Genomic DNA, 21,598 nt, shown 5'->3' with positions numbered 1-21,598 from the left:
GTTTCTCCCTTAGCATGAGCAGCTGCCTCCCAAGAGGAGGTTTTCCACCTTTGCTGAGCCCCCCAGCGGGCTGTGGGTTGATGACCAGGAGGTGTCACTGCCAGACACCAGCCCTACAAATCACAGAATCACAGAATTGTAGGAGGTTGGAAGGGACCTCAAGAGATCATCGGGTCCAACCCCCCTGCCAAAGCAGGTTCCCTAGAGCAGGTTGCCCAGGTAGGCATCCAGACAGCCAAATGGTAAACCTTGCTACTAGGCAAGGCTTCTCTAGGAGCTGCCCACACATTTCACGAACCGTGGTGAGCTCTGCTTCATTCATTCTTCATCCCATCACCAATCTGAGGGCCGGAAGGGAGAAAGAAAAATAGGGGGGCGGGAATAGACCCATTGAAAAAAAAAAACTAACTTATTAGAATTTTATATTGGCAATTGGGAAAGTTTTCAAGTTCAGCAGAGATGGACATTTCATCTCTCATCGATTTCTATCTACTTTTGGACAATATATATGCCCTGATTCCAGCATTTGCATTGCAACAGATTTCCACAACAGAGATACTGAATAAAGCATCTCTATTTTATGAAGAGGCAAACTTCTTGAATTGGGGAAATTGACATCTAGGAGGAGAAACAGAGGAAGATGCCTGTACTTGGCTTCCTGCAGCTTTTCCATTCTGAGCCAGCATGTATTATATTTTGAGACAAATGCCTGGACTTCTGAAGTTGAGAATAGACAGGTCTCTGCTCAAGTTTCATCCTTGATTTCCAGTGAATGTCTGATGCCATTTTAAATTTAGGACCTTAGCCTTGTTTTTAAGGCATTCAATGAGTCATTGAAATGAACAGGAATGGTGAATTCTGGGGGATTTTCAGCAAAAATTCTGACACATTCTTCTCCGATTTTGATGCATGATTTTCTCCATGCCTTGCTATGATAAACAATCGTCTTTGAGAAGCTGGATTTACCTCAAGCCACATTTGTTCTTTGAGAATATCAGTGTCTTTCTGGCTAATCCCTCTCAAGGAAGCCATTAACTTAAATTGTAAGCTGTACCTCCCTTCATTTTTCAATGACGCATGCTTGTTGTTATTATCCTTCTGCTTATCAGTATATCTCTCTTTCTGGGGATGTATTATTTCATGCTTCGGCATCTCACCACAAAAGCACAGCTATGATTTCCAACCACATATGTGAGAATAATTGAAAGAGAAATTGGGAAAGTATTTATTCAGGAGACATGTCTCCTAAATCATGTTGAACCAGCAATTAAATGGATTCGATAATTGCCCTAACTTTAACTCAGCAAAACGAGCCTTTCCAAACCTCTGGTGGAGAGTTACCCTAATCAAGTCCAGAATGCCTCACGATAGAAATGGCTGGATCTTCTAAGCAGCTTTGGCAATGCTTGAGTTCATTGAACATGCAATGTTGCCCCAGGCCAGCCCTCCTCCATAGATTTAGGGGATCCCAGGGTTCCCCTTCCCTTACAACATTAGGGCTGGTGTAAAACCTCACAGGACATCTACAAGGCCAGGTTGAATCCAGCTGGAATGGTACAATGGGATTTGGCTGATGACAAAAATCTGATTATTTTTTTTTCTTTGGGTGAGATTGAGAGGGATGGAGAATAGGCCTCTGGAGAGTGATGAGTTATGTTTGTTGAACCAGTTCTGAGCTGGATGCAGAGCCTTTTGGGCTTGAATCAGGCGAGAATGCACATCTCCAAGTATGACGGAGTGGAAAACAGCGTGTGTGTGGCCCAAGTTTAGTAATTTCTGTAAAAAAAAATGATCCCACTGGCTATATGATGTTACATTAGCCAAGCTGTTCCATTGCTTTGAGTAGTCTTTCTGCTTCCAGAAAAAGATAAAATAAAATTAATCTCTCCAAATGAACCGGCTATTAATTGAAGGAGACCTCAGAAGTTCCCTAAACAATCCCATATACTAATTAAAGACAGATCAAAGTGCAGTTTCTCTTATTCTCTCTAGAGGCAAATGAATTTCTCAGGGGCTTCTTTCTGAAAGAAAGATCGTTTCTCGTGGCATTTCCTTGGTTTTGAATGCAGAAATGCGCACTGTTTGCTAGCTGGCAGCAAAGCCGTGGGTGATGTATGAGGAGCAGCCCAGCCTGTACGGTAATGCAGTAACATGCTGCTGCTGTTTAATCCAAGATAATATATTTCATGATCCTACTCCCGGAGTTTTCCAGCAACTGGTTAAATGTATGGGAAAGAGTTTGGCCTGCCTTGGAAGCATTCCCGCTTTGTAAACAAGCTGCAGTGGGAGAGCTGGAGGTTGCAGTGGAGGCTGCTCCGTGCAAACTGGGTTTCCCCATGCGGCACAGCGGGGCTGGGTGGCAGCGAGGGCTTTTCAGCAGCTCCTGGGAAAGGCTCCAAGCTGCGCAGACCCGCCGATGGAAAAGTCCCTCTAGAAGGTCACTGCTAGCACAGCGGGGAGCTCAGGCTGGGTTTGACTCCTGTTTTCTGTGCCTTGGGCAAGGGGAACGTGCAGAAGACCCAGAGCTTGGCTTACACTCCTGAATTAAAAGTCTCGGGATCATTTTGAATCTCTGGCTTTGGAGGAGAAGCTCTGTTCTAACTTTGCTCTCAGTTCAGGATTATCTTACTTAACCTCAGCAACTATATGACCACCGCCTAGGTCCAATTTATTAATAAGCAATACTAGGACACTTGATTCTGGTTGAGAGAGCACCAGACCAGGTGTCAGCGACCAGACCAGGGTGTCAGGTCAGACTTCCTGCCTGAACTGAGGTGATACACTTAATTTTCTCTGGGCCCCTTACTATATGCACAGAAAGCAACAGCTCCTTCATTTACGGGTGATGTGAGGACAAGATCTGCCATGGTTGTGCAGTGCTTGAAGGATGATAATGCTGGAAAAGGCTGCTTGCTTCGGCCCAGAGAGATTTGTTGCCGTGCCTAAGCCTTTCTGGAGACAACCTTATTGTTCAGCATAAACATGAGGAACAATATCACATCCAAAAACGTTCTTCTCCCACCCTGGCTTGCAGCTTTCCTGGACTTCCCTCTCCTTCCTGAGCAGAGAGTACCACACACCCTTTGGTGCTGGTTTCTTTCTCCATGTATCTGCAGTTTCTCCCTCTACCCCTTCTGGGGCACCGTGGCCTGTCCCCAGGGCTGCTGCAGAACAGGCCAGCATGTCCTGGCCCTCGTATTGACACCAGCACCTTCACCTTTGCCGGTTTTTACTGGACCAATCCCTTCCCCTGTGGGACAGGGGGGTGAATGGGTGCGCCAGGCCTGCAGCGAATGTGTCTGGTGGGAGCCGGTGTGTGAGGCATGTGTGAGGGTGCCTGCCATGACGGGTTGCTGACAGAAAGCTGTCACATCCCCCACCGATCCCTGTCAGGCTGTGTCAGCGTGGGTACAAGGCAGAAACACCAGCCAAAACGGCTCAGGTTGCACATCCCTGCCTCTCTTTTGAGACAGAGCATGTTTTAGTCCCTAGTGAGCTCAGGAACTGTACCAAAGGCAGGCTGGCTTCCTGCGGTTCACACACATGGCTGCCCCAGCCATGCCAACCAGACTGCACAGGAGGAGGAGGTGGAGTAAAACTGCCCGAAGTCGACAGAAATGCAGAGGAATGGGGTCTGTGGTACACAGCCACGAGAGGGCACAAGAAGCAAAGCTGAGACCCTTCCTCAAAAGGCCTTGCTGCAGCTCTGGGAATTTAAGAGCCAGCTTGCTTTCTTAGGGAGGCCATCTGAATATCTCCCGAGATATTGTTTATCTTATTGAATATCTCCCGAGATATTCAGATATCTGAATAGGCCATCTGAATATCTCCTGAGATATTCTGTGATTTTTATGCCTGTGGCTGTGCTTTGTCCATATGCAGGCCCGCATCCACAGCTGAAGGGACACCTCAGTGTATGGTGTCTGAAGGAGGACAGCCCCACGATGGCAGTGCCTAGCTCGTGTTTTCCATATCCCCTGGCCCTCATAGTGTGCTCCGGCCCTTCCTGAATTCCCTCAACAAGCATCCTAGATTGCTCTGCGTTACAGGACATCACCAGCTTGTTTCAGGGATGCTTGTGTTATTTGTCATGACAGGGAGCAAGCAGGACAGTGAGAAAAAGTTGAAGAAAACCCTTCAGAAGGTTGTTAACTTTGAGATGCTTCTTGGGGCATGGTTCTCTCATTGCTCTTCTTTCTCCCCAGCAACAGAGACAGGGGGTTAATGGTCCCTCTGGGAAGGGCTGGGAAAAGACAGCAGAAAAAAAAAAAAAGACGCCTGGAAAATAATAATGTGAGGCAGGCTTGGTGAGAGGTGAACATGGAGACGTGACAAGATCCCTGCCTGGGAGCATCTGCTTGCTTTTTCTCCCCAGCTCTGGTGTCACCCTGTGATAGCAATGGGGTCACAGCTTGCACAGGACCTGCTGTGTGGTGTGACATCCATGCCACCCTGCCCTGATTTCATGTGGTTCTTGTTCCTGCTGCCTCAGAAAGGCTTCCTGAGAAGGAGAGATGTTAGATGAGAAGTTAGCCTTGAGGGCAACACTGGGAAATAATTTGTGGAGGGAAAGAAAGTACATATTTGGTCAGGCCTACATGCCAGGTCTTGAACCAGCGGATCTGTTTTGGCAAGAAGTGTGGTTTTGTTTGACTGAAAAAGTTATGAGTTCAACTTCAAGGCTGATTGCATCTTTATGGCCTAAAATTGCTTTACAGCTGTAATTTATTCTCCCTTTTGTACAAGAATAGCTCTGGCAAGGGTTGGTTTTGCTGTAACTAACACCCGGAGGGTGAGCCGAGAACAATTATTCACTGTCTGACAAAACAGAAACTCGAGGATATCACGAAAACCTGTCAAGCCACAGGTTCAGCAATGACAAAAGGAGGCACTTCGTATACTGAAGCTAGGGACTGCCTTGGGAGGGTCCTGAGGGTTCTGATGTGAGTTCAGCATTTGGGCAGGTTCCTGGACTTTGAATTACAGAGATCCCACCTCTCGCACCAGCTCCTGGAAGAGGGATGGCACTCTGGGGCCAGAGGATGGCAGAGCTGCCTCCTTTCTACCTTACTTTGAAGGGTGTGCTAAAAGGCATGGCCAGAGACAGGACTGATTTTCATTGGAACCATATACATCCACGAGACTCTTCACCTCTGTGGCTATGTCTACCACAGCAGCTTTGCAAGCAATTCACGATGGGGTTTTTCTGTACTCTTGACACACACAAGGCATGTGAATGGTAGATCAAGCTTTTAAATGCCAGGGTCTTCACCCAGGGATAGCCTGCATGCCAGATGGTACATCTGAAAAACCATGCTCAAATTTGATGTCATTTTGTACGTGGTGGAAGGTAAGGATGCATTGTTTAGACAGTAGTTGCACTTCGAAAGCTACTTTAGCACAGTCCAATAGGATTGTTTTTAAAGGACGTTATAGGAGCTATGCCATACAAACATAGCGGCAGAAAAGCTCTGCTGCAGCGAGGACTCCTCCATTCAAACAACTCTCTGATCTTGTAAAATCCTTATAAAATGAAATAATTTTAAAACGTAAATATATATTTCTTTATAAACGCTATCAGAAAAGTTTTTCAAAGCCACAGGGACAGAAGCTGGAATCATCTTTATTCATCTTCATATAAAACAGGAAGAGGTAGAATGAATAATTTCTAATACAGCTAACCTTTTTCTAACCCTGTTCGTTAGATGCCTCTAGTGTTTCTGAACTGAGCCCAGGTCTTGTCCTTCAAACATGTCTTTCAGATCATGTCAGTTTATCCAATATCATGGTTTGAATCAGGCACCTATTCAGTTATATGCTTGTATTTCTTCCTCCAACCTAGTGCTATGCAATGACTCAGAAAAGCTTGTGCATGTCAGTTCCTGGAAGAGACGTGATTTTTTGCAAGCAGAAAAATCTAAACACAAACAGCTAGCTCTGCCATGACCCTCCTCTGCATTTTTATGAAGGTACCTTAAAAAAGCCTTGCAAAATCAGAGCACTTGTCACGTTTTAGCACAATATGGCTGCAAACTGAAGAGCAAATTTCTTACCATTAATACTGTGTGTCTGTGTAACTGTAAGTCTCGGGTTTGGTAAGGTCACATTTCAGCAAAAGGTAAGAGAAATTTTATTTCCATGGGAATTTCTTTAGAATAATGCACTAGCAATTTTCCACTGAAGACTTCAATCTCCATATATTATGGCAATATTTTTGGCTATATGTAAAAAACATTGTTCTTATTTTTTTGTTTGTTCAGAACCTGATGCTAATGACTCCATTTTCTGTGCATCCCCTCCAGCACATGGTGGTATTACTTCTTCTTCTGGTAAAAAATGAGCAGGCCAGCATCTTCTTGGTTGGCTTGCTTCATTGTCCTTACTCACCTTTACAATTTGGTGGAGATCCTTGACAATTATTTTTTCAGTATCTTCTAGAACTGTTGTCAATAAATTAAATAGGAGAGCAATCCAGGCAAGGCCAAAAAGAATCCAAATGGCCACAAGTGTTCGGTAGTAGGAAAAATAAATCCTGCCAGGTTGTTTACCTGCAGGTAGGGGGAGAGAAAGAAGAAAATTAGTAAGTTAAAATTGCTTTGCCTGTGTAAAATGGGCAAGCCTAATGAATCCATCAGTGTCTTTTACATTGATTAATTTAAGGTGGCTTTTTCATTGTGGTGAAGTCTCTCACCTCCCCAGAAATACTGCAGGTCAGAGGAAAACATGCTTTAAGATCAGGCTGAGCCAGTGTCTTGTGCAACAGATTTTTGTCAGCACACATATACTGGTCTGTCAAAAAGATATACTGGGGCCAGGGTGGATTAGCAACAGAGCAGGTTGTTGTGATTCTGTTTATTTCTATAAAATATGATTATGACATTATATGATAATAAATAACTTTTAAATTATAGGTATCCTTAATTGAAATTGCAACTCCTAGTTTACTTTTGAATGGCTTCAAGGGCTTCCTCCACTAAAAAAGTAGGTGACTGTTGAGAACTTGCCATCACATGCCAAGACCACAAGTTTTGGTGTTGGAAACTAGTCGACTGAAGCTTATTTCATGCAGCCCAAACCTCTTAGCTGCACTCAGTATTGCACACCTGCTTTACTGCATGGGTCATTTGATTTGTTTCCTTAAATATCAGCAACCCACCAACTACATTCAGAGAGTATTTGCTCCTACTCCATCTAGTTCCACACAACTTTATTAGCATGGTATGGCCCTGGCATCTACATGAAAACTTGGTAATATTGCTTAGTGAGTGTTGCAAGTCACTGTTAGGGGTGAATCCATACAGCAGATAACACAGCAACATGCATGGACAGGGAGGTCACCACAGATCTGGTGGAGTGTTTCCCATTATGAAGCTGCCCAGAAGGAGTCAGGATGCTGGAAATTCATTTCAGATTCTGCAGTGCTTTGCATTACATAAATCAGTTTGCAGGATTTTTGTTTTTTTCCTCATGCAAGAGCTTTGGAAGTGGGGCAGCAGTGGGTTGGCTTGTCCTCATGGACAGATATCGAACAGCTGGTTTTATTTTCTCTGCTGGGGCTGAGTTGGCATAGAAGTTGCCAGAGTTTCTGCAAAGCAACTCCTTTTGTGCTCTTATCTGAAACTCACGACATGAGTTTAGGACTTCAACACTGTTTCCAAAGCAACTAGTAATATCTTTGTAATGTTAATAAAGTCCAGTCAAAGTCCAGCCAAAACTGGACTTCAATAGGGTATAAAGGGGGTTTACAGCCCAGAGGGAGTTTCACACTAGAGGTATTACCTATGTGTACGTGTACTCTAAAGAACTGAACTTAGACTCTGTCATCTTCTTAGGATATTGTCTTCCTTCCCCACACAAAACAGGCTTTATCTCATGCTTGAAGTACAAGAGCTGCAATACAGTTTTGAATTACTAAAATGCAAATAAACTCAGACCTGTTCTGTTCCACTTGGCTAGCACAAAATCACTTGTCATTTGTAATCAATTCTAAATACATAATAGTCAGAACATTCACTCTGCTTGTTATGTTGAGAAGGTGTGAGGCATTAAACTTCTCATTTTATCACCGTTGTTTAACACCAAAAGAGATAAACACTGCAGGAAAAAATACTGCAGCTCCAGTTAAGCCACCCTGATGAAGATGAAATCCCAGAGCCAGGAGGCCTGTCTAATTCTGAACTTTTAGCTGTGTTTGTAAAATAACATGGCTGCAGAGGAGGAAGTACTATGGAAGTAGTTGTTTTAAAGTTGTAATTTGCTTTTGTTACTGTAAAATGTGCTCAAGTATTAGCTCAGAGCTTCCTTCTCCTACTACTGCTGAAGAAAATCTTGTATTGGTGAGATGCCAGCAGGACAGGTTGTTGTAGAGAAATCTTTGAGTGTCCTTGGAGTCCATGTGTTCAATTGCTTCTTCCATGGACACTGATTTGACTCCTGGTTTTCACTGTGGAGTTGGAAGCAGCTCTAGAAGCTGATTCCATAGAGAGTGTATTTTGATCAGCAGTATTTTGAAGTGTTTTAAAAGTTTGAACACTTCTGAACACACAAGTGTTTTGAGAAGCACTCTATCTTGCTAGAGTGTAGCTTAAACAGTTGAACATCAGGGGAACTAATAAGCTTGAATTTGTGAAGACAGAGAGCATCCAGTCATGCATAACGAGACTAAAGAAGGCCACTTTTGAAGTGATATATGTATTTAAGCCACATTTCTCATAGAGTGAGTACATTTCCCCATTTCCCCATGACTATGATTGCCACCTCTTAGATTTGTGTAAAATCATGTCTTCTGAAACATGACTACTAATTTCTTTACTGTACGCTTTGAAACACAAGTCAAAGCTAAAGCAGGAATATGTATCTTACTGTGTCTGACACAAACTATTCTCTTTTGGTATATACAAATTCCTAGGCTCCTTGAATTTTCCCCTTCCCTCCCCCAAATATTTGGCTTCTTTGCACCCCAAAGCACCCCATTTCGTTATATTTAGACAATTCCATGCTTTCATCAGCTTATGTAATCCCGGAGAGAAAAGTATTTCCCCCAGAACTGTATAAGGCAAAGACTGGTCAAAGACCCAGATGGAAGATTTTTCTCTACGGTACATTGGTGGCCCATGCAGTCAACTCATAGTAATTACAGTTGCAACCCTGGCACTTTGCTGCGTCTCCTCTCTGAAATCAACCTTACCTACTACATAATCTCCAAAGCCAATGGTGCTGAGGGTGATAAATGCAAAGTAAATTCCTTCGCTGTAGGACCAACCCTCTGTTATCTGGAAGAAGAGTGACGGCAAGCACAGAAACACTAGGATCCCGGTGGCCAAAAAGAACAAAAGAGTCAGAAATTTGATCTTCTTCTGAAAAAGAAACCAACTCAATTATCATCATGATTTGACATGCTAGCAGGTCATATATAATTATGGGTATTCATAATGGGCAGCTATCTAGGAACACATACTGTAATCACCGGGGTGATGAAGGTTTTGTACCAAGTGTTCTCACTCTCGAAAAACCCTCACCTTGACCTGAGGCAGGGGGAAGCCACACATATGGGTTTTGCACGTTCACAGTAACCCTGGGAGATGTGGTCTTTTTTTCTGATTCTATCAACGTTCAATGACCATGAGTATGGGAAAGCACTTTCACAATGACTTTTACCAGAATTAAGCTGTTTCCATTTTTCACCAAACTGCTTCACTTATACTTAGTTTTCAAGTACTCAGGTATGGCACTCAAAGAACATTTGAAATTGCTTAGGGAAATAAATACTTAAAAAAATAGTTTACATCATTTCCAGCAATGTTGTCTCCAAGAGTTTGATTGTTGACTTTTGATTTGTTGACTATTTCTCGTTACAATAGTGTCACAACTTAACTCCTACCCAGTGGTAAGTGACCACACAAAGATCCTTAACAAATGAGCTCCTGATGAAGAAGTGGTTGGACAGTGACTTTTGAACCATCCTACCACCAAGCAGCTATGAAGAAGCGTGGCTGAAGAAAAAGACTAATTGTACAGTAAGATTTCTCGAACAGATACACATATAGTTTATCTACAGAATTTTACAAGTCCAGGTTGTCTGGAAATGAATGGCAACTGCTGGAAAATTTTTCATACCTTCAAGCATTGTGCTTGTTCTAGAGTCAATCTGATTAAGCCTTACATTCTGTTTAAGTCTTAAGACATAAGGAGATATTTAACAATTTGATTGGGGTTGTCTATAGCATTTATACCTTGTCCTGAAAGAGGATTACAGTAGGAGACACAAAAAAAGCTATTCTCACTTCCTCAGAAGTGATGAGAGAATGGAAGGAGCTCCAAATAACCTGGAGCATAACCAGACAAGAGACATCCTGTCTTTATCCCCTTACAAGTGCCTCCTCATCTTTCAGCAGCTGGGTTCAAATGAGCCTAAAGTTTCCTTTCTGTCAAAGTGAAGGGAGGAGAGGGATTAAAGGACTGCATAATGAATACGGAGGGGTGACGTGCTAGGCATTGAGTCAATATGTACTGAAACCCCTTCAGCTCACCTCCTTTTTACAGCTTTACAGCTTGTCTCTCTTTCCCTAAAGATAGGATGCTTAATCATCTACAGAGGTACTGGCAATAAAGAAAGGCAGGTACTTCCCTAGAGCTAGTTCCTGGGATAAGTGTCTAGAGAAGTGGGATGAGGCACCCACTCTCTCCATTGATTGCTGGAGTGGACTATATGTTATGTCATTTATACAGAATCATAGAATCAAAGAATCACAGAATATCCTGAGATGGAAGGGACCCACAAGGATCATCGAGTCCAACTCCTGGCTCCCTAAGGACTACCCAAAAAATAAGACCATGTGTCTGAGAGTGTCCAAACGCTTCTTGAACTCGGTGCTGTGACCACTTCCCTGGGGAGCCTGTCCCAGTGCCCGACCACCCTCTTGGTGAAGAACCTTTTCCTGACATCCAGCCTGAACCGCCAATGATTTGGCATAAAAGGCATATGCCAAATATACATGGTTTGGCATACAGGTAAATTTGCTTATATGGATAGGCAAAACATCCCATCTGAATACCTACTCTATGATTGCCTTGTTGGTTTAGGTCTGCAGGGGAAGAACATCTCTTCCCCTTTCCTAACACAATGCTTAACACAGCATGGGAACAAAAGTAATAAAGGATAATGCCAAGGTATATCTTGAAAAAAAAAAGTCTAGAAACTAGCATATAACTGTGCCTGAGAAAGTAAAACCAATTACCTTTCTCATTCCTTTCTCGTACAGGAATTTCCCCAGCTTTTTACACAGCAGCGAGAGCATCTTACCAACACGGTGCAGAAAAACAATATTCAGAGGGATTCCAAAGAGAGCAAAAAAGACACAGAAGATCTGGCCCCCAGCAGTTTTAGGACGCAGTGTGCCATAGCCTATGAAAAAAGATGGGTTGGGGGGATATTTCAAAGAGCTGGAGTAATCCATGGTCACATTCACACCTACCCCAGCCTGGCTTGCCATTGACCCCAAAAGATGTGGCTAGCACTTTTCAGCCCATGTGTGCTCACTTTTCTCTGGTCAAACCAGAAAGCAGATGAAGTGATTCACCCTGCATATTCTGGGGGATGCAGAGAGTGCTGTGTGCTCCCAGCCTAGACTTAATGGGAAAGAAAGCATAATCTGAAAGCAGTTATGGAAAACACATTCTGTCCTGTGACAAATACAAAATGTGACAAAAAAATGGAAAGACAGAAACCAGAAAGCTGGGGACCTGGAAGATGTCAAGGCTGGAGTCCCAGGCTGCTTGCCATGCCACAGTCACACAATCTGCCTTCTTGTTGATATGCCTGTGTGTTAGCGACCTCCGTGGCTAAATGCCAGTAGGTTGGTATGTCCAGATACTGGCTCCAGCCCTGGGGACAGCGTAGGGTGCATTAGAATAGCTTGTTCTAATTAGCCCAGACCTTACTGGTGGCTGATTTATTCATACCACAGATATATTTGTCTTAAAACCCTATTAAAAGAGGATTTATCTAAGTAGTGGAATAATGGCTGCAGATCTCCAAACATGTCCTTTAATGGACTGGAGACTTTGCTCTTCTTAGACCCCATGAGGTATATCTTTAAGTGCAAGAGGCCTGTAGTTTGTGTATGTCCTTATTTTATCACTGACCCTGAGAAAAAGCACTTTCCCTAGCACAGTTCATCTCAAGGCATCTATTACTTGGAAGATGCAATGTTTTCTTCTGGGGAAAAGACAAACAAAACAACTGAGTGATTTATTGACTGTTGGGCCCCTAGGTGCTTTAGCTGTCTTATGCTCCCTGTCACACAACTATTGCATTTTCATTACAGCAAAACCTGATGAAGGTGGGTGGAAGTTGTTCACAAACAGAATTCTGCAGCAAGGGTGCAGAGAAACAGGCAAGTTGTAGTTTTCCTGGGGCAACCTTTCCACCTCACCAGGGAAACAAATTTGATGCAACCAATCTGTTGGGTGGAGAAATGCCATAATGAACACTGGTGGCGGCAAGGAATGGACTGGCTAGTAGCAGTGTGCTGACAAACTAGTTTCCATGAGATGTTTGTCATGGATGTGAAGGGTCAAAGGCCTTTCAAAGTGCACAGCACTTTTCTGTAACAAAAGGACCTCTTTGACAGTGATGGGCTCTGAGTCCTGCACTGCTGTGGAGCAAGAAATCAATATGAAGATGTGATTTTTAATTCAAGTTCATTGGTGGTATTTGGACAATGTGATCAAAAGAGGAAAGTGATCCTTCATTCTCCTCTCCAAATCCTCCTAGAGACTTTTTCTGTGTTGCACGGAAAGGGTTCCAGCAGATCAGTGGAGACTGCTGGAAAGAATTTTACTCAGGGCTCTACATTTTCTTTCTTCTGCAGCAGGAGGTCTCCACAGCACATATAGCACCTACACGCTTGCCATGATGCTGGGACACCACTGGTGCCCCTGTGACATGTCACACTCACAGATCACTAGCACAGCTGTGCCTAGCGTGTAGTGGGAATGAGGCCTCAGCTTCTGAAAACATATATTTAACTCTCACTGCGTGACAGTGTGAAGCAGTAGAAAACAGTGTGGATTTCATGCTCAAATTTGGCAGGCCTTCACTCTTTGGGATGTGTATTTGAGGGAAAGGGAGAGGCAGGCAGGGGCAAGCAGCCCATGAAATGGTCAGAACAGCTCGAAGGAGCAGTCTGAAAGTCTCAGCATTTGCCTTCTCCCCTTCCCATTTCTCCCCCGTGGTGTATTGTTAATCCAATACATGCACTAAGAGCTCATCAGAGGTTATTGAGATGGTGTCCAATTCCCAGCAGAGTTCGCTTATTTCCTACCATTCTTACAGCACTCTCAGGTTTAAAGCCTGTTTGACCCTAGAATAAAGATCAGGAAAGTCAAATTTATCTTCTACCCACAACTGACATCAGAGCCAAGATTTTAGAAGACAGCTCAAAAAGAAGAAACAAGTGAGAAACAAGAGCATGAAAGGCCATTGGTATTTCAAAACCCAAAATAATGCACAAAAAGTTGTGCACTGGTGAGGTCTCAGGACCATATTGGTTGCCGCTTCCCATCCATGCCAATAAAGGGCTGGATTTTCTATCCTTGAAAGTATTATTTGTTTACTTCCTAATAAGCAGACATAAGTGTCACACACACGAACACACACATTCATAAACATGGAAAGCATAAATCCTACCTATTGTGGAGACCACTGTGCCTGCAAAGAAGAAAGAGTTACTGAAATCCCAGTTGCTGTTTTCAGTCTGTGATTCATTTCCAACAGGGTATACTCCATTCTGAATGGCTTCAGTCAGGTTCTGGAAGGGAAGGCATTTTTTAAAAAATTTTATTTTTTAATCAACTTGACTGCTTTTCTCAAGTTTTTGCTGAAAGAATAGTACGGATTTAGCCAGCTCCTGATCCTTTCCTGTGAACAGTACTCACCTGCCCTCGGCAATACTTTAACACCGTTCACACCTTTACCACCAAGGTTAGCTGGCAGTCAGCCAGTGTTTTTGCAGGTTAGTATTTCGCCCTATTGTTATGCTAAGTGCTCTCACGGGTGTTAGGACAACTTGTCTGCTTGGGTGTGAAGTTCACCTCTAAAGTCCTCGATTCTTTCAGGTTAAGTACTTTGGAGAAAAAAGATCCTACCGAAGGCTAGGACATGGCAGAACAAGGCAGCCCACTGTTTTAAGTGATGGGGTGCCTGGTTGCTGGTTTTGAGCTTTCCCTTGAGATGGCAGTGGTGGAACCAGGATCTAATCACCCATCTGTATGCAGGCACACTGAGCACTGACTCTGATGCCCCCTGTAAGGCATCAGTGAGTTACAGCACAGCACATGACACATACACGAAATGTAATTTTAAGGCCGTAGCCTCATTAGAGTACAAATTTAAATCCAGAGAAAGTCATATGGTTTGCAAAGCATTAATTGTGGTGCAATCACAATCAGAATCCAGCCTGATATGTACGCCTTTCTACTAACTGCATGCATGAACTGCATGCACAATATTTACAATGCAGCCTTTGAGATGAGGTTAGATGAACAACTGTTAGAGGTGGTTTGGGCTGAGTTGAGACTGCCTTGGGGCAGGGTGTTGACTAGGTGTTTCTCCCAAGATCTTTCAGCCCCATCACCTATAATTCTGTGCACTATCAGACTTCTTCCTTTTTCTATGGCTTTAATTCTAAGTGATGCTGACTTTTTTTTAAGCATATTAAAAACAACAACAACAACAACAAAAACCAAAACAACACCAGTATTCAGCCAACCCTGGTTTTAGCAAACAGAGGACATTTAACTGAACATCTGGAATGCAAGCTGGTTTCTACAGAAAGAGCTGAGATAAAATCCAAGGCTGAGCCCTAGCAGAGGCAAGGCACTAACTGGAATAAACTAGCCTAAAAAAGACTAGCATAAATCTTTTCATAGCCCTTGCACAAGGATTTCATTGTCTTGAAAAAGTTCCTTTTTTTTCTTCTCTTTCACCCATTTTCCCCCTCAAAAAATAAAAATAAAAAAAAACTACATTGAAGAGGGTTCATGCATATGTGAACTGTGGGCTGGTCCACTGGTTGCATTGTGAGAAATACTGGTTCTCCCCCCTCATCTCCTTATCCTGAAAACAGAGACGTTAAGTGCTCTATTACTTTCCCATGCAGATATGCTTACAAGGCTATTTGCATTTCCCATCTTCTCTGCAATGTAGCAGCTATAGCTAGAAAATACCTAAGATGGATAGAGAACCCCAGTCACTATCAGCTTCCCATGTCATGACCAGAAACTCCTTTTTCTTGGCTGGGCTGCCTGCCTAACTTCTGCAGCATCTTCAAGAAATAAACCCTGACTATGCCACACTCCTTGCAGTGATTTGGGCTTCTCTTTTTCTTTTTTTTTCCCCAGCAGATTATTTCAGACCTCGATGTATTGTTCCTTTGTGCTATCTGTGGCACTGCTGTGTGTGGCAACCATTCCCACTAATTTCAGACAGCCTCATTTTTCCTGCCATGCCACCCGCTGTAGATGAGCATAGCCCCACTGAAAGCTGCATCGGCAGGAGGCAAGAACCCGAAGAATGGGGCCATTGTGAGCAAGGGATGTTAACAGCTAACACACAACGTTTTGTCACGCCACACAAACTATATTTACCATCAGCAAGATCTGCCTCCTCAGACTGGGGAATGGGTTTGGGGTTTGTAAAAATCATCCAAGTGAAGGCACCAGTAGGAAACACAGAGAAAGTTATCTGTGTAGCAAGGCTGAGTAGGAAATAACATCTGTCAGGGAAATCAGTTGTTATTTCCCACACATTTGTTTTACCATCTGATGGGAGAAAGGGCTTCTGCAGGGCTGGCACTCACCTTCATAAACTGCTCCATCTCTGCCACCGTGAGGTGGGGGAAATTCTGCAGAAATGCCTCCTTCATCTGGGCGGCTGCCATTTTCTGCTGTTTTTCAGCGGTCCTCTCCAGCGCCTGGAACACGGCTGCACCCACCAGCAAGTAGACGAAGTAGCCGGCCACCAGCAAACCTGTCTGCAGCTTGCCACTGCACATGGCCCTCGGCAGGACACAGCAAGGGATGGGGAGCGAAAGGTGGCGATTAGTAAATCCCTGGCGTTCCTGGGGAGCCTCCCGCAGGCAGGAAGAGCCCTCCCAGCTGGGGTTTCCGCTGGGATCCTGAGCTGACGGGGACAGTGATTTGTCAAATACATTCATGGGGAAGTTGGGAAAAAAAAAAGAAAAAAGAAAAAAAAAACACTAATATACAAAGCAAAACAAAATACAACAACAACAACAACAACAAAAAAAAAAATGCCACTAACTTTCCACTCTCTGGGCTGCGTGCTGTGTAGGGATTTCCTCTTGTCTGTGAAACTCTGCCTTGCTGAATTCTCAGGAAAAATGGGTCAGGATGTGAGGAGCTGGCGGGTGGCCATCTCCTGCTCAAGAAGCATTCGCCAGAGGCTCTGGGGACAGGTGAGGACAGCCTGCAAAGGCCCCATAGAGAAGCTTGCTTGGAAAAACAGCGCTTCCCTTCCTCTGCCTCCCACTAACCCCTAGAACTGGACTCCAGGGCAAGCCCCGTTGATCCCAGAAGCTAGTTCTTGCTCTGTGTTCAGGGACAATTCTCCTGGGACCCACTCGCCTGCTTGCAGCCCAGGGCAAGGTCGTACAGACATGCAAAGAGCAAACTGGGAGGACCAGACACTGTGCTTGAGGGCAGGACTGCCGCCTGGAAGGACCAGCCGAGGTTTGGGGGGAACGGGGGAACAGGCCAACAGCGAAACGATGAAAAGCAGTGAGGATCAACGCAGAGGCACACCCCTAGGCAAGTGGAACCCCTTGCAAGGATACAGGCTGATGAACTGCAGAGCAGCTCGGAGGAAAAGACCCACCGAGGCGACCGACTGTGGGGCAAGCGCGTTGCGCAGCGCAGCGGGAGATGGCGGCGCACGGGGCGGCTCCTGCAGTGAGGCAGTCCCAGGGGGTGGAGGTGGCTGCCGGCAGCCCCCCCGGGAGCAGCTGACAAGGCTGGGGCCAGGCCAGCAGCAGCTGCCCTCCCCCCATACAAAAGCAGAGTGTGTCAAGCAGGCGGCTTTCACGGCAGCTGCTGCAGGGAGAGTGGGAAGAGCGTTGCTGGTCGCCGTCTTATGTTCTGGGAGCCTCTGACTGAAACAAAAATGGCGTCTGCCTGCCCCGCCAGGCTGAGGCTGAAACCCAAATGGGGGGGCTGCAATTTCCCCGGCAGATGCCTACACCCAAACAAGCCCCTTCATAGAATCATTAATTTGGAAAAGCCCTCCAGGATCATCTGGTCCAACCACCCCCCTACCACCAATGTCACCACTAAACCATGTCCCTAAGCACCAGGCCCAACCTCTCCTCGAACACCCCCAGGGACGGTGACACCACCACCTCCCTGGGCAACCCGTCCCAACGCCTGACTGCTCTTGCTGAGCAGAAATGTCTCCTCATTTCCAACCTGAACCTCCCCTGGCACAACTTGAGGCCATTCCCTCTGGTCCTATCACTGGTTACCTGTGAGAAGAGGCCGACCCCCAGCTCCCCACACCTCCCTTTCAGGAAGTTGCAGAGAGCAATGAGGTCTGCCCTGAGCCTCCTCTTCACCAGGCCAAACAACCCCAGCTCCCTCAGCCGCTCCTCATAGGACTTGTGCTCCAGGCCCTTCACCAGCTTCGTAGCCCTTCTCTGGACGAGCTCCAGGGCCTCCATGTCCTTCTTGTAGTGAGGGGCCCAAAGCTGAACACAGTACTCGAGGTGCGGCCTCACCAGACAGAGTACAGGGGGATGATCACCTCCCTGGTCCTGCTGGCTGCACTAATCCTGATACAAGCCAGGACACCGTTTGCCTTCTTGGCCACCTGGGCACACTGCTGGCTCATGTTCAGGTGAGCATCAACCAGCACCCGTAGGTCCTTTTCCTCTGCACAGCTTTCAAGTCACTCTCCCCGAAGCCTGTAGTGTTGCATGGAGTTGTTGTGTCCAAAGGGCAGGACCTGGCACTTAGCCATGTTGAACCTCATCCCAATGGCCTCTGCCTATTGATCCAACATGTCCAGGCCCCTCTCCAGGGCCTTTGTACCCTCCAGCAGATCAGCACTTTCAGCACAGATCACCCCAGCTTTGTGTCATCTGCAAACTTACTGAGAGTGCACTCAATTCCTTCATCCAAATCATTAATAAAGATACTAAAGAGGATGGGCCCCAACACCGACCCCTGGGGAACAGTACTCATGACTGGTCACCAGCTGGATTTAACTCCATTCACCGCCACTCTCTGGGCCCTTGCCCCTGCAGTGCCCCTACAGAACAGGTATGATGCTTTTGGGCTGAAAAACAGGAGTGTGTAAGTAACGGTAAGGAGTTAGGAAAGGGCAGCTATAAAAAGCTGGCCTAGTCGACCACCTGCATCAGAACCAGTGCCACAAAAAAGGTACTAAGGGTGTTAGTAATGGGAGACTCCCCGCTGAGAGGCACTGAGGCACCCATTTGCCACTCAGAAATCTCTCCAAAGAGGTTTGCTGCCTAACTGGGGCCTACATGCATGATAATACAAGAAAGCTACAAAGTGATGTGACCAGCTAAAGTGCCTCTATACCAACACACATCAAGGGAAACAAGCGGGAGGAGCTGGACACCACAGTGCAATTAGAAAACCTTGTTACTATCACAAAAATGTGGGACAAATCACACAACTTGAACACTGGAATAGGGGGCTACAAGCTTTTCAGAAGAGATAGGGAAGGAAGGGCAGGCATGTTGCCCTCTGTGTTGGGGAATAGACTGATTGTGAAGCGATTCCTCTGAGAAATACCTACAGACAGGTTGAGAGCTTGTGGGTAAAAGTTAAGGATCAGATGAGTAAATGACACCTTGTGGTTGGGATCTACTACAGTCCACCTGAAGAGGAGCCTGTTGATGAGGCCTTGCTTCAACTACAAGAAGCATCAGGCTTGCAAGCTCTCATTGTGATGGGGGACTTCTGCCACCCAGATGACTGCTGGAAAAGCTACACAGCAGGCTGTAAGCAATGAAGGAGACTCCTAGAGTGCACTGAGGATAACTTCCTGGTCCAGATATTAGACAAAACAACCAGAGGAGAAGCATTACTGGACCTTGTGCTCACTAGTGCAGATGAACTCATTGAAGAGGTTAAGATCAGAAGCAGTCTGGGCTGCAGTGACCACACTGTGGTTGAGTTTGTAATTTCAAGGAATATGGGCCTGGCAAAGAGCAAAGTCAGGACCCTGAACCTTAGAAGTGTGGACTTCCAGCTGTTTAAAGAACTAGTGGGCAAAATCCCCTGGAACACAATCCTTAGGGACAAAGGAGCTGAACAGAGCTGGCAATTCTTTAAGGACACTTTTATTAGAGCTCAAAAACTCCATCCCCATGTGTAAGAAAGTGAGCAGGGAAGGCAGGAAACTGGCATGGCAGAGCAAGGACCTGCTGGTCAGACTGAGGTGCAAGAAGGAAATGCACAGCCAGTGGAAGCAAGGACATGTGGCCTGGGAAGAGTATGGGGATACTCTGTAAGCGAACAGGTTCAAGAACACCTGATGAAATTAAACAGGTACAAGTCTATGGGGCCTGATGACCTTCATCCCAGGGTCCTGAGGGAACTGGCTGAGGGTGTTGCCAAGCCTCTCTCCATCATATTTGAAAAGTTATGGCAGTTTTGAAGTTCTTTCCACATTTTAAGGCATACCTGATATGGCCTGCCCATTTGTCTCTCAAGTGGCAGGAACAGTAGATTACCCAACAGTCTGCATTTCTTAATTCCTAGCCTTTATTTTTATTTTCTGACATGACCAGATGACAAGTATGGAAGAGTCTTTGCTTGCAGCCAATCACTAATGCTGCTGATTATGAGGCTGCCTGGATTGTTTCCCTAATCATTCCCTGGAGTGTTTCCCATGAAACACTTGGCTCTCTTAGGAGAGGAGTCCACTCAGTGGCTAAAAATCTCTGCCTTTCCAAGAGGCTGATGACTCATTCCCCGTGCACGTGAACGTACCAAGAGACCCACTCCAAAGCTCATACTCATTGGTCTGGGCTTGGAGTATGACTTCTCCCTACTTCACCACTGTCAGGACTTCTTAGTTAACTTGTGGCTTCTATGAAGCTTTGATATATCTCCTATGCGTTGAACGCACACCAGTCTCCCATCTCCCCACCCATCTAAGAGATCTCCAATGGAATCTAACAAACCCTCTGTGTGCTGTTTAAATGCTTTAAGTCTTCTCTTATGGGGATTCTCAGACTAAGGTCCCCCAGACGGTCTTCTGTCTCTGGTTTAAGAATTATGAGTTGTCCATGACTTGCTGTGTTCGAGAGTGCATCTTGAAAGACAGACTTAGTTTCTCAGGAAGAAATGCTTGGCCATACCACTGCTTGCTACCTACAGTAATGTAGCCTCTATTGATTTCAGAAGAATGGTTCCCATTTGTTGGAAACTCGCCTGTGTATGTGTCAGAGCTTGTTCCAATCATCTTCGATGAGAGGTTTGTTGTGGTTGAGAGGAATTTGTAGAATGGGAGAGCAGAGTCCTTGAATGAATATTCTGACTTTGGAACACATACCAGACAGATCTGAGCTTGGCTGTACCGTGGCCATTCATAGACACTCGTGTTAACTTGCTTGACCTTAGATTTTCCATCATTTTCTTTTGCTTTGTGTACAATTTCTGTTAGTTCAACAGATGTCTGATTTTAATCATAAGAAAACACTGATACAAATCAGCCTTTGACAAAGCATTTAAATGTGCCATCTATTCTGCTCTTCAAGCCCTTGTGTTCTTACCAAGTTTGAAAATAGAAGCAAATGCAGAGACTCTGAGATTAGCTTTGCAGAGCGGGCGTTATCAAGAAATGGCAGATGGCTCCACTCTGTCAAGTGCAGGTTGTCCTTTCACACATAAATCTGTTTTACCTCAGAGGAAAACAGGAAAACTATGAAGGAAGGTAAATAGCTTTGCAAAACCTCAAAAGTGTAAAGATTTTCTTTTAAGTTACTGGAAAAGGGTTTGTAGGAACAGGATGCGTCACATTTCCTTTCACTTCTTTTGAAACTACAGTGTCGAAGGTGTGTTTCTTCCTCAGATCTCAACTAATTCTAAACAAATAAGGGCACCTGTGGCTTTACCTTTCAGACTCCCAGCTGCTAGATTAAACAAATCCCTTTGCATGTGCAAATGCAATATTTCCTCGTCTACAGACCTGCAGGTAACACAGAGGGATTCTTTCCTCAGTACATCTGAAGGGAAAATAGAAGGAAAAACATGAGACTCATGGAAGGTGCTGAGAATTTTGACATTGAATTTGGTTGCAGTTGTTTAGGCAGGGTGAGTAAGGAAGGTGTCAGGAAACCATGTCTTTCTCATGCTCTCTTTGAAGAGTATATACAATAAGCTGGCTTTCCTTGTAGCCCCATCCCTGAAACAGCAGGTTTACTGTTTGTGCATGCATCCCAAAAAGCTCCTGACCTCAAGAAAGTATTCCAAAGACCGGTGACATTTGTTTTTCCTCTAGTTCTGGAGCAGGGAACGTACATCAGCTTTGTTTCTTCGTACCTGC

General features: G+C 45.0%; 1 protein-coding gene across 3 annotated transcripts; it reads right to left on the bottom strand.

Moving 5' to 3' along the window:
- Positions 1-5,603: 5,603 nt before the first annotated feature.
- Positions 5,604-17,767, bottom strand: LOC308195262 (potassium channel, subfamily K, member 16-like). Of its 3 annotated transcripts, XM_080592349.1 has the most exons (6): positions 16,325-17,767; positions 15,861-16,183; positions 13,691-13,811; positions 11,238-11,404; positions 9,188-9,356; positions 5,604-6,548 (listed from the first exon to the last, which is right to left on the bottom strand). In XM_080592349.1, exons 2-6 carry the CDS (start codon positions 16,053-16,055, stop codon positions 6,241-6,243), a joined length of 960 nt encoding a protein of 319 aa, XP_080448475.1. In that variant the 5' UTR covers positions 16,056-16,183; positions 16,325-17,767; the 3' UTR covers positions 5,604-6,240. The 3 variants fall into 3 exon arrangements, with proteins under 3 accessions (XP_080448475.1, XP_080448474.1, XP_080448473.1); XM_080592348.1 differs by having other exon boundaries at positions 15,861-17,766; XM_080592347.1 differs by lacking the exon at positions 16,325-17,767 and having other exon boundaries at positions 9,188-9,353.
- Positions 17,768-21,598: the final 3,831 nt, after the last annotated feature.

The sequence above is a fragment of the Anser brachyrhynchus genome (genome assembly GCF_964034855.1).
Source record: "Anser brachyrhynchus genome assembly, chromosome: 5".
Classification (NCBI taxonomy): domain Eukaryota; kingdom Metazoa; phylum Chordata; class Aves; order Anseriformes; family Anatidae; genus Anser; species Anser brachyrhynchus.
This window is presented reverse-complemented; position numbering and strand designations above follow the sequence as displayed.